General features: G+C 41.4%; 2 protein-coding genes across 2 annotated transcripts in view; one reads left to right on the forward strand and one right to left on the reverse strand.

Moving 5' to 3' along the window:
• Positions 1-7,715, reverse strand: part of LOC116738118 (IQ domain-containing protein H-like) — a 39,953-nt gene extending 32,238 nt beyond the window's left edge. The window contains exon 1 of the mRNA XM_032593505.1: positions 7,579-7,715. Within this exon, the coding sequence (XP_032449396.1) occupies positions 7,579-7,629 (51 nt within the window). The 5' untranslated portion in view covers positions 7,630-7,715. The remainder of the gene's footprint in view (positions 1-7,578) is intronic.
• Positions 7,716-7,857: 142 nt separating this feature from the next.
• Positions 7,858-13,308, forward strand: part of AAGAB (alpha and gamma adaptin binding protein) — a 55,181-nt gene continuing 49,730 nt past the window's right edge. Inside the window, exon 1 of the mRNA XM_030317864.1 lies at positions 7,858-7,970. Coding sequence (XP_030173724.1) covers positions 7,898-7,970 — 73 coding nt within the window. The 5' untranslated portion in view covers positions 7,858-7,897. The remainder of the gene's footprint in view (positions 7,971-13,308) is intronic.

Raw genomic sequence — 13,308 nt, forward strand, 5'->3', positions numbered from 1 at the left:
TACACAGTAAGGGCAAGTGAACATAATTCCTTGCTCCATCACCAGTCACGTGATGTCCGTGCACACCATCACGTTTCCCCTGGTTTCTTTACCAAGGGAAAAAAAAAAAAGAATTACTCTACTTCATAGAACTGTTGAATAAAACTAAGGCAATGTGTGTGAAATTGAATGAATGTAGGTTTTGGAGGCAGGCAGATATAAACCAGAATCCTATTTCCTCCTTTCCTGAGCTGGACAAAGTTACATAGTTTTTGAGAGCCTTGAGGCTTTCATCTATAAAATGCGGATCATTGGCTACCTGTTGGAAGAGTGGCAAGAATAAAATGAGTTAAAGTATGTAGAGTGCTTTGTGCACAGCCGGCCACATAGGACGGCCCTGAACAAATGTTAATCCTCCGCTCCTGCATGGTAAAACCTAGTGAAGTTCCTTGACGTAACTGGCATTTAGTAAATGTTCCTTGATTTGAATTGCTGTCTTCATCTTCCTCAAGAGTTTTTTTTTTTTTTTTAATTTTCTTGCTAGATATTTTTTTTCTCCCCTTTCAATAACCACATATCTGTTTGTATGGTAGTTGCAATAGAGACAAACATTGTAGGAAATGTGTCAACCAGACTTGGGTAGGAAGAAAAAAAATTATGTTCTAAATCTCTGTTCTTTCTTCAAATGGATCCAATCTACCATATTGAAATTTTACGTGTCCCCCATCATTTCTGTGGTCATCAAATGCATTGCTTCCCGTATATTTCCTACTAGGAGGAAGTTTTTTTTCTTCTAAAAAATTTTTTTAACGTTTTATTTGTCACTTAGAGACAGAGTGTGAGCAGGGGAAGGACAGAAAGAGGGAGACCCAGAATCTGAAGCAGGCTCCAGACTCTGAGCTGTCAGCACAGAGCCTGACGCAGGGCTCGAACTCACAGAAGGAGGAAGATTATTATTTTGACAGTTTGGGGACAGAGCTGCTTAATAAGAAGCCCTTGAGAGATGTAATGCAGTGAAGATTCGCTCTAGCATTTAGAAATCTGGCCACGCAACTAGATTCCATGTTGTCAAAAGCAGTTCCATAACTGCATTTTATGTATCTCTGCTAAACATAGGGTTTGGCTGAGTCATTCTCATCATGCTTACCCACTTGTCCCTTCATTTTATGTTGTTTGTTCCTGGCAAACCAGACGGAGGAGGTGATAAGAAAGATAGTGATGATATCAATTAGTTCCAGTATTTCCAAGGTTGGTGTTTTTGTTTGTTTGTTTGTTTGTTTGTTGAAAGAGGGAGTGTGAGCAGGGGAGGGACAGAAGGGAGAGAAAACCTCAAGCAGGGTCCATGTTCCACATGGAGTCCAATGTGGGGCTCGATCCCATGACCCTGAGATCATGACCGGAGCCAAAATCAAGAGTCGGATGCTCAGCTGACTGAGCAACCCAGGTGCCCTGAGTCAAGAAAACATTTATAAAGATGTTTTAAAAAGATATCAGATGATCATTAGTAAAGTATAAAAACAAAGCTTGTAAGAGTTATTAATAAAAGAAAGCATGCAGGAGGCCTCCCGGACTCAGCACCCCACTTCTCCAAGACTGTTTCACGAACCTACTGTAACCTGTTTCAGGATCAACGTGCGTGGGATCTATCCCCTTGGGCAAGTTACTTTAGTTCTTCGTACTTTAGTTTCTTCTTATGTCAACTGGTGCTAAACGTGATACCTGCCTAATAGAGGTGTCACTAGGGCTTGAGATAATCTAAAGCTCTCAGTACAGTGTCAAGCTGTCAGTAAAGTTGGCACTCTCTTAGTTATAATGATGATGATTATTACTACAGTTACAGCCTCACTGTTCTGATCAGTTGAGGAAAGATGCAGCCGACACTGTAAAAAGCCTGAATTAGAGACTTAAAAGTACAAGAAGGAGTTAACAACAGGCTGCCTCGTAGAGCTCTGTGTGGAGATGGTAACCCTATGTCCTGAACCAAAAGTAAGAATGTGGGTTGTGGTTTTGGTACATGATCCGACAATGGGACAGAATATTCACAATCAGAACTGTCCTGAGAAATCCAAACATATAAGGCTTGTGTTTTCATAATAAGTCACACAAAAAGAGCTTATAACTAGAACATTGATTATGCGTATTTAAAGATTTTTTTCTCAAGTATTTTAGATATTTTATCAAAATATTTTATTATTAATTTGCATCATCTATTGTATTTTCCAGATAATGGTACATGTTAGTCCAGCTCGCTTCATTTTTGAAAAGAACACACATTATTGGAGACTGAATTAATGACTAGATCATTATCCAGTCATCCAGGATCAATGGACCCAATCCTGTGCTGGGTAAAATGGGATATCCCAAAAATCCATCTGTAACAGGGAAACAAGACATAACTTATTTGCCCTATAGCATCACCCATAAAGTTTTAGTTAAGAATGGAGAAGTCCCATGGGTGCCTGGGTGGCTCAGTCGGTTAAGCATCCAACTTTGGCTCAGGTCAGGATCTTGCAGTTAGTATATTCGAGCCCCGCATTGGGTTCTGTGCTGAGAGCTCAGAGCCTGGAGCCTGCTTCAGATCCTGTGTCTCCCTCTCTCTCTCTCTCTCAAAAATAAATAAACATTAAAAAAAAAAAGTTTAAGAATGGAGTAGTCCTGGTTAAAAAGACAGGCTGAAATTAATTTTTCCTTTTCTTCCAGTAAAAATCAGGCTAATCTTAAAAAGACACAGAATGAACAGAAAACTAAGTGATATTAAAAAGCAAGAGACCCTATCTAATATAAACCCACATCTATTGAGTGTTATACATTATATGTTATCTTATATTTTAATTCTTGCAAGACTCCTAAGACAGAGTTCATATTATTATCTTCAGTTTCCCTCAAGTATAAAATAAAGTGTAAAGTGCTTAAGTAACTTGTGCATGGTAACACAGCTGGTTATTTGATGGAACTACTCAAATCCAGGCAGTGTGAATCCAGAACCTTCATGCCTAACCATTAACCAGTACATGCATTTTATCTACAAATATACAAATGTGTATTTATAAATATACAAAGTTAAAGACTGGTGAAAATTCAGTGGAAAAGGCAGGATTTAAGTAGAGGAGTAAAAAGGGGCAAGGGAAGACTTTATTAAAAAAAATTTTTTTAATGTTTATTTTTGAGAGAGGGAGAGAGAGAGAGTGAGTGAGCATGAGTGGGGGAGGAACAGAGAGAGAAGAAGACTCAGAATCCAGAGCTGTGAGCTCTGATCTGTCAGCACAGAGCCTGAAGCGGGGCTCGAACTCACGAACCTTGACATTATGACCTGAGCCGAAATCAAGAGTTGGACACTTAACCAGCTGAGCCACCCAGGTGCCCCAGGAAGACTTTATTTTATACCAGGATTGAGAGATTGAAAGGGTTTGAGAAGATTGCTTGCATTTTCTATGTATATGGGTCTACCCACAATACACATCTTTGGTCAGTTTCTTTTCCATAATGTGAAATAATAACAGTCCTTAATGGATAGCTTTGTTTTAAGTCTTAAAGGAGTTAAAACACATATAGCATTTAGAACCATGCACAATACCCGACAAATACTATGTAGCTTTGATTACTGTGATTTTTCTTTGAAATCATATTACAGTTTACATTTTAGAAAACTATCGAAAGTAGAAGTTCTCAGAACTGAGTGTGCCATAGTTATGTTAACTTTTTTTTTTTTCACATTTATTTATTTTTGAAAGGCGGGGGGGGGGAGGGGCAGAGAGAGAAAGAGACAGAGAATCCTAAGCAGGCTCCAGGCTCTGAGCTGTCAGCACAGAGCCCGACGTGGGGTTCAAACCCAGGAACCGTGAGATCATGACCTGAGTTGAAGTCAGACACTTAACCAACTGAACCACCCAGGTGCCCCTAGAGTTACCTGTTATAAGAACAGATCGCTGGGTTGCTCTATACCCAGAACTCCTGATTTAGTGGGTCTGGAATGGGGACTGAGAATTTGTGTTTCGCCTAAGTTCTCAGCTAGTGCTGAAGATGCTGGTCCTGGGATCGCTCTTTGAGAATCACTGGCCTAAGGAGTTGCTTAATGTTTCTGATTGAGACACAGACCTGTTTAGGGTGAAGCAAGTGGAGATTTGAAGTACCTCTGCTTTTCTGGCAACTGTGTATGTATATATATCATATGAAGTACCTTAAATTTATAATATGTTAATATATAGTTATATAATAATTTTTATATAATTATAGAAAGAATTTGAATGCCTAGGCTGATAATAAAGGTAGTCCACTTTATGATTAAAAGAGATTACGTAGCTTTTTTTTTTTTTTTTTTTTTTTTAGAAATTATGTAGCTTTGGACAAATTGGGTCAGTTTAGAGTCAGAAGTGGATCTTATTCAAGCTATGTCTCCTACAGAAGAGAAAACTGAGGCCCAAAGAGGTGAAATGATTAGCCTAAAGTTACCCACCCGGAAGAATGTCATTGCCAGGGTCAGACCTCAGTGTTCTGACTCCCAACATAGTGCTTTCCACTAGAGGTACTGTTGAATAGTAACCTGTTTAAAGGATGTAAGTCACAGCCCCAGGCAGAAGTGGAATCCATGCTGCGTGTCTGAGAGTAGGGCTGTATGCTCATAAATACTTCAGACGTGGTGAGAAAGTAGGGGAGGTCTTTCTCATTTCGTTACATACATTTTCAACACATCACCAGGGAGAATTTTATGTGTCTAGAGAGCAGCCTGGATATGACTGTTCTGAGCTCTCCTGCTCCATTTTACAATCCAATGATAAAAGATATCAATATTATGATGTTATAGCCTACGTTGATGAAATAGCTACTTCTGGGTCCCCCTCTGAAGTGAAAAGGCTTCTAGCTTTTCAGGCAATACCCTATTCTACACTGTTCCAAACCACAAGGGGGGCAGCCCTGGGAAAGAGAATTATCTCAAGGGAAAGTATGAAATTAGGTGTGAGAATTCTCCCCAGATTCTGGTCTCTTTTTTAGAGATGTTCCAGGTCTGGAGAAATACAGAAAACTAAAGAGTAACAGAACCGTCCCTGTAGTCAACATGAAGTATACTATAGGTGAAATTGGCTATTGCAGGGTAGGAATCTCCACGAGCGTTCCTGTTGGAGTCTGTAAAATGGACCCTGGATTTAGAAGGGGTATGTGTAGTAAAGAATCAGCTTTACCCAACAAGAGGTCTGGCCTTTGCCCTTGGATACTGAGAGGTGATCTCTAGGCCCCTGCTTGATAAGTGTCTTTGCTTCGCGTCTTTGGTTACCAGACAGCCTAACAATGTATTTTTGATGGGGGCCTTGGGTCACACAGTATCCGTTTCAAACTCTAGAGGAACCGGAGACTAAAGGCATTAGTGTGACCTCTGGGACGGGCTGAAGATAAAAGGTCAGAACACGGGCAGTGTGTAATTGAGTCCCAGGAAAAACTCTGGACATCAAAGTCCTAGGTGAGCTTCCCTAGTTGTCAGTACTCCCATATACTGTCACACATCACAGTTTGTAGGAGGTAAAGCCGTGCATGACTCCAAGGGGATAGGATGACTCTGCCCTATGTGTGTCTTTCCTTGGCTGACTTTAATTTGTATCCTTTTGGTGTTATAATACTGTAATGGTAGGGATAGCACTTTCCTGAATTCTGTTGCTTTAGCAAATTAGCCAGTATGAAGGTGGTCAGGGCCCCCAAATTTGTCGATAGCCGGCCTTACGTGATGTTGATTCTGGGGGCTTCTGAACTTAGGCCCATGTAGAAGAGGGAGCAGTTTTGTGGGGACTGGTCCCTCAGACTTTGTAGTTTGGCTAAAGTCATCTAGGATGCTGGTGACAGAGGATGATAAAAGGTGAGGTAAAAAGATTTGGGTATTATTCGTAACGGGTATCTCTATGAAGTTGGCGAGTTTAGGGGTTTGTGTTTTGGAAAAGGTGAATTTAAAGAACTCTCTCCTAGGTGGGAGGTAAGAGACCAATATCCTGGCAGGAAAATCCATTGCAGATCTGAGTATGAGTCAGAATGGAATGAATTTAGGCAAATTACTTCAAGCCTTAGACAAATGGAGCTAAATATAAGTTAAAAGTGATGATTTATGTAGATGGGTCGCCTGGGTGGCGCAGTCGGTTAAGCGTCCGACTTCAGCCAGGTCACGATCTCGCGGTCCGTGAGTTCGAGCCCCGCGTCAGGCTCTGGGCTGATGGCTCGGAGCCTGGAGGCTGTTTCCGATTCTGTGTCTCCCTCTCTCTCTGCCCCTCCCCCCGTTCATGCTCTGTCTCTCTCTGTCCCAAAAATAAATAAAAAACGTTGAAAAAAAAATTAAAAAAAAAAGTGATGATTTATGTAGAGATGTTTTTATTTATTTATTTTTATTTATTTATTTAAAAAAAAATTTTTTTTTTCAACGTTTATTTATTTTTGGGACAGAGAGAGACAGAGCATGAACGGGGGGAGGGGCAGAGAGAGAGGGAGACACAGAATCGGAAACAGGCTCCAGGCTCCGAGCCATCAGCCCAGAGCCTGACGCGGGGCTCGAACTCACGGACCGCGAGATCGTGACCTGGCTGAAGTCGGACGCTTAACCGACTGCGCCACCCAGGCGCCCCTGTAGAGATGTTTTTAAAGCTACCATACGTAAATGTGAAAAAACAAAATGCTTTTACCATTTGGGAAAAATCTGAGTGTAATTGTCACAAACTGAGTTATCCTGGAGAAGTTAAGACTTTCTTGATATTTCCCCCCACTCAGGTTAGAAAAAGTTATTTCCTGGAGTTTTTAAAATTTGTCACATTTCTATTCAAGACTTAATTAAACTTGATGGGCAATCCAAGTTATCTTTACTATATTTTCCTGTGTGTGTTCCCAAGCTTTTATTTAATTCATTTATTTATTTGAGATATAATTGAAATATAACGTTTTATTTCAGGCGTACGACATACTGATTCGATATTTATATTTACTGCGAAATGTCAGAGTAAGTTAACATCCATAACCACACATAGTTACAATTTTTTCTTATAATGAGAACTTTTAACATGTATTCTCTTAGCAACTTTCAAATAGAACAGTACAGTATTAACTATAGTCACCATGCTATACATTACATCCCCAGGGCCTAACTTATTTTCAAGATCCTTTTAGATACACAAAATTTAGGTGCGTAAGAAAAGCAGTTAACATATTTCAACTTCTCCCCAAATTTCTTACCATCTCCCCAAAGTGCCTGATTTGTATTCCCCCTCCCCCATATCATGGGTTCAGATTTTTCAGAATATAACATTTTAAAATGGTGCCTTGGTGTAAGATTGACTTTTCGGAAGTAAAGGTTCTGGGGGTGAGGTGTACGGTCTCGAGAGTTTTACCAGAGGCAGAACGGACGGTCGAGCTTCTGAAGCGCAACCTGCAGGGTACGGCACGGGAGGCGTGTTAGGCTCTCGGCAGAGGTCCGGGTTGGCATATTTGGGAGTTCTCGAAGGGGCAGTGCCTCTCGCATGCTGGAGGCAGTCTAGGGGCGGCGCTCCAAAAGGCTGGGCGCGAGTGGATCTGCGCTGCTGCGCCTCGCTCGCACGTATCTTAGCTGGGCAGGGTCAGGAAAGGCCCGTTTCCCACCTGGATTAGGATCGATCCGATGGGGTCGTAGTTTTCAGTCTCTTGTGCCATGGCTAGGGCCGGGGAGCGGTACCTCCCGGAGAAGGCGCGGTCTCCAGGCGCCCAAGCCAGGTGCCGCTAGTGCTCGTCCCCATGGCAACCCCAAGCGCAGCCCGGCCTGTTCTACGCCGGGAGCGGAAGAGGGGTGTGGGAGGAGTCAGGGTAGCGGGTTCCTGCCGAGAACGCGCCCTTCCTTGCGTGTCTCCCCCGCGCACCGGTAGCCGTGGTGCAGCCCAAGGCGGAAGCGGCTCCGGGACGGAACTGACTTGCTAGTGCAGCTATGGCTGCGGGCGTCCCCTGTGCGCTTGTCACTAGCTGCTCTTCCACCTTCACCGGAGACCGGCTGGTCCAACGTGAGTAGCGAGGCTCCCGGGCCGACCTTCAAGTTCTCCGAGCCTCGGCGGGCGGCAGCCTCGGAATCGTGGTCTCCCTCTGTGCCTTTGTCGCCGCCGCGGGCCCTGAGCTCTTCCTCCACCCGGCGGTGGCCAGAGGCTCCACGGGTGCAGCTCAGACCCGGTCCGGGTGCCCAGGCCCCGCAGGTGTCTTCCCTTGGCTCTCACACTCATTGCTTTTCTGCCCGCCAGGCGCCCTATTGCATTTCTTCCAGCTTTTTCAGCAAAGTGGGACTCATCCCTGCCCCGCCCAGTCCACGGATTGTTGCGGGAACCTTTGAGATGAACCGCAAGGCGCTCTGGAAATTGTACCCACTCACGCGGGTGTAAGGTGCAGGAATTGGGGTGTCTGTTGCTATCCCTGCTCCTGAGGTAGAGAGGTTTCCTTTTGGCTCCTCCTTGTTGTGTGTGAGTTCGCCTTGTCTCCTCCACTCTAGTTATTTACTGTAGGTTGTTATCCAACATTGGCTTTGGGGTGTTACTGGCCTAGTTTCTTTGCCTCTGGAGCTTCACAGTGGCTGTCAAACTGAACGACTTAAAAGAAACCTTAGGCGAGACCAGTGTAGTAGAAAGAGCATGGGACTGGGTCATAGGCTCAGCATTTTGAGTAAATGATTCTGTGAAGTTGATTGTAACCAAGACTCCTATTTTAAATGAGTGGATCTCAGCTGTGTGATAGCTTAACCTTAACACTTAACCTTCACCCTTCAGTTTTCGAATCTGTAAAATGGTGATGATTTTCGCAGAATTGTGCTTACCCCAGAGGTTGGCATTTGGTAAACGTTAGATAATGGCAGTCATTATTATCAAAGCACATTATCTTGGGAACCCTCAGTTTCCTGGGCCTACAAATGGTGCATATGAGCCTATCTCACAGGATTATTTGAAGGACAGATGCCATTTTGAAAGCACTGTGTCAATTGTGAAGCATCACACAATTATATATATGTTTTTTCTGTACCTGTCAAATGACAGAATTAGGCAGGATGCCCCTCCAACAACAAATATTCTATAACTTAGTTGCCGTTTGTGACCACTTAAAAAGTTCTTTGCCAGGGTAAAAGTTTAATTATAACACTTATACTCTATGCCGTTTCCTTATCCCTTAACAGTGCTCCTTCCATTTATTCCCTTTCTTTTCTTTTTTAAAAATTGTTTCATTGTAAAAAAATAGTGCATACTTCTTTTTCTTTAGTGCATACTCATTAAGTAAGGTTTAGCATATGGAGAAAAGAGAATGTCATCCATGGTCTCATCAGCCAGACAAAAGTACTGTTAACATTTCTGTGCATTTCCTTCCAGTCTTTTTTCCAATACTTACGTTTAAACAGAAAAATGGTAATTATATTTCACATATAATTTTATTCCTGATATTTATAATTCCTGATACAATTCCTGACATTTTATCTATAATTTTTATGTTTTATACATAATTTACATTTTCATATTTTGTATATAAAAATTTAAATATATGTAAACTAAACGTTAAAATATTTAAATAAAATTAAATATATGCACATATAATTAATATATGCAATATATAAAATGTATATAATTTATGTTTATATTTTACATATAATATTTTTTTTTTAATTTTTTTTTTCTTTTTTTTTTCCAACGTTTTTATTTATTTTTGGGACAGAGAGAGACAGAGCATGAACGGGGGAGGGGCAGAGAGAGAGGGAGACACAGAATCGGAAACAGGCTCCAGGCTCCGAGCCATCCGCCCAGAGCCCGACGCGGGGCTCGAACTCACGGACCGCGAGATCGTGACCTGGCTGAAGTCGGACACTTAACCGACTGCGCCACCCAGGCGCCCCTACATATAATATTTTTAATATAAATTTTATCCTGATATTTTTCTTTTTTTTTTTTTAATTTTTAAAAATTTACATCCAAGTTAGCATATAGTGCAACAATGATTTCAGGAGTAGATTCCTTAGTGCCCCTTACCCATTTAGCCCATCCCCCCTCCCACAACCCCTCCAGCAACCCTGAGTTTGTTCTCCATATTTATGAGTCTCTTCTGTTTCTTTCCCCTCCCTGTTTTTATGTTATTTTTGTTTCCCTTCCCTTATGTTCATCTGTTTTGTCTCTTGAAGTCCTCATATGAGTGAAGTCCTATGATTTTTGTCTTTCTCTGACTAATTTCACCTAGCATAATACCCTCCAGTTCCATTCACGTAGTTGCAAATGGCAAGATTTCATTCTTTTTGATTGCCGAGTAATACTCCATTGTATATGTGTGCGTGTGTGTGTGTGTGTGTGTATATATATATATATATATATATACACCACATCTTCTGGATAAAAGAACCTTTATGCATTCATCCATCGATAGACATTTGGGCTCTTTCCATACTTTGGCTATTGTTGATAGTGCTGCTATAAACATGGGGGTGCATGTGTCCCTTCGAAACAGCACACCTGTGTCCCATGGATAAATGCCTAGTAGTGCAATTGCTGGGTCGTAGGGTAGTTCTATTTTTAGTTTTTTGAGGAACCTCCATCCTGTCTTCCAGAGTGGCTGCACCAGCTTGCATTCCCACCAACAGTGCAAAAGAGATCCTCTTTCTCCGCATCCTCGCCAACATCTGTTTGTTGCCTGAGTTGTTCATGTTAGCCATTCTGACAGGTGCGAGGTGGTATCTCCTTGTGGTTTTGATTTGTATTTCTCTGATGATGAGTGATGTTGAGCATTTTTTCATGTGTTGGTTGGCCATCTGGATGTCTTCTTTGGAGAAGTGTCTCTTCATGTCTTTTGCCCATTTCTTTACTGGATTATGTGTTTTTTGGGTGTTGAGTTTGATAAGTTCTTTACAGATTTTGGATACTAACGCTTTATCTAGTATGTTGTTTGCAAATATCTTCTCCCATTCCTTTGGCTGCCTTTTAGTTTTGCTGATTGCTTCCTTCGCTGTGCAGAAGCTTTTTATTTTGATGGGGTCCCAGTAGTTCATTTTTGCTTTTGTTTCCCTTGCCTCCGGAGACGTGTTGAGTAAGAAGTTGCTGCGGCCAAGATCAAAGAGGTTTTGGCTTGCTTTCTCCTCGAGGATTTTGATGGCTCCCTGTCTTATATTGAGGTCTTTCATCCATTTTGAGTTTATTTTTGTGTATGGTGTAAGAAAGTGGTCCAGGTTCATTCTTCTGCATGTCGCCATCCAGTTTTCCCAGCACCACTTGCTGAAGAGACTGTCTTTATTCCATTGGATATTCTTTTCTGCTTTGTCAAAGATTAGTTGGCCATACGTTTGTGGGTCCATTTCTGGGTTCTCTATTCTGTTCCATTGATCTGAGTGTCTGTTCTTGTGCCATTACCATACTGTCTTGATGATTACAGCTTTATAGTATAGCGTGAAGTCTGGGATTGTATATGCACATAAAATTAATACATTCAATATATAAAATGTATATTATTTATATTTATATTTTACATATAATATTTTAATATAAATGTTATCCTGATATTTTCATTTAACATCACATCATAAATTACTTTCTATCATATATTGCCTCTAGTGAACATAGAATTTGCTCAAGATTCTTAAAATTCTTGATGTATTTAACTTTACAAAATAATCACGTGCGTTTGGATTTCCATTACTGATATATATAAAAGTCATTTCCAAGCCAGTCTCTGAAATATTTGGTGAATATTCTGATGACTGTGGTACTCTGTGTGCTTTAAGGATCAGATTTGGCAGACACAGTCACTTCTTGAAGGAGTTGATTACCTATAATTGGCAAATGTAACTCTATAGTACTTTAAAGTATGGTAGCATTCTTGGGGGTAAAATGAATTCTGTAAGATAATCCACTTTGTTTCTATATGTAAAATTCCTCTTAGGTAACTCAAAGCCAACTTTTGTGTTGATTAAAATTAGATAGCCTTGGGGCGCCTGGGTGGCTCAGTCGGTTAAGCGTCCGACTTCAGCTCAGGTCACGATCTCGCGACCCGGGAGTTCGAGCCCCGCGTCGGGCTCTGGGCTGATGGCTCAGAGCCTGGAGCCTGCTTCCGATTCTGTGTCTCCCTCTCTCTCTGCCCCTCCCCCGTTCATGCTCTGTCTCTCTCTGTCTCAAAAATAAATAAACGTTAAAAAAAAAAATTAGATAGCCTTTGTGATTCCGTTAATATTCTGTAGAGAAAAAAATAAGACTGCCAGTGAAGACATTACTTGTAAGGAAAAGTGAACTATAAAAGGGCTTTATCATTTCTTCTCAGGTTATTGATAGGGAAATGGTGGGTACCACTAGCCTGCAGTATTTGCCGAGCATTCCTTCTGTTTTATTATAAGATTGAATTAAATTAATCGTGAATTGAGGCTAATTTTGGTACAAGAGAGACGACCACAATGAATGATGTTTGTCAAGTGTTCCGTGATATTAGGCCATAGAATGATTTTGGATTGAATCTGATCTTTTTGGGGAAGGTTTGGTTTCATTTCATCCATCAGGAAGAAGAACCTTTAGGGTTTCTCCAGTTTCTCTTTCTTTCAACATCTGATCTCTTTTACTGCTTTTAACCAACAATGGGAAATATTTCATAACCAGATAACCAAGTTTGTTATAAATACACATGAAATAAAAATCAGTAGGCCTCTGCTATGGATAAAGTGCATGCATGGATTTTGTGGAAAACTTTTTTTCATTTTGTCACTCAAAGGCCTTATTTTCAGTATTCTGGGTGGGTGTCTGATATCAGATAAAAGGGCATTACAGACTTACATTGTAGACTTTAAAAAACATTCTTTTTTAATGTTTGTTTATTTTTGAGAGAGAGAGAGAGAGAGAGAGAGAGAGAGAGAGAGACTGAGCACCACCAGGGGAGGAGCAGAGAGGGAGGGAGACACAGAACCCAAAGCAGGCTCCAGGCTCTGAGCTGTCAGCACAGAGCCCCACATGGGGGCTCGAACCCCCAAACACCCAAGCAGCGGGATCATGACCTGAGCTGAAGTTGGACATTCAACCAACTGAGCCACCCAGACACCCCACACTGTAGACCTTTAAAGGGAAATGAAGTCTCAGGATGCTTGAAGGCAAGGCTGTATGTGCTGTGAGAGCCCGTGTCTGTACTCCAGGGCCAGACCTCTTTCCACCTCATATATATTTATATGAAGATTTTACTTTCATTCTGGAAAAGCATAGCCTGATACAAAGCACAGCTCATCTCTTTTGTACCAGTTACTGTAGCTAAAATGACAATTAACGTACTATTCCTGCTCTCAAGAGGGATGCAGTGAAAGTGTGTGTTCCACTTGTGAAAATATTAAAATGTAGAGACCGAAGTTTTAACATTTTA

The sequence above is a fragment of the Lynx canadensis genome, chromosome B3 (genome assembly GCF_007474595.2).
Source record: "Lynx canadensis isolate LIC74 chromosome B3, mLynCan4.pri.v2, whole genome shotgun sequence".
NCBI classification, from domain to species: domain Eukaryota; kingdom Metazoa; phylum Chordata; class Mammalia; order Carnivora; family Felidae; genus Lynx; species Lynx canadensis.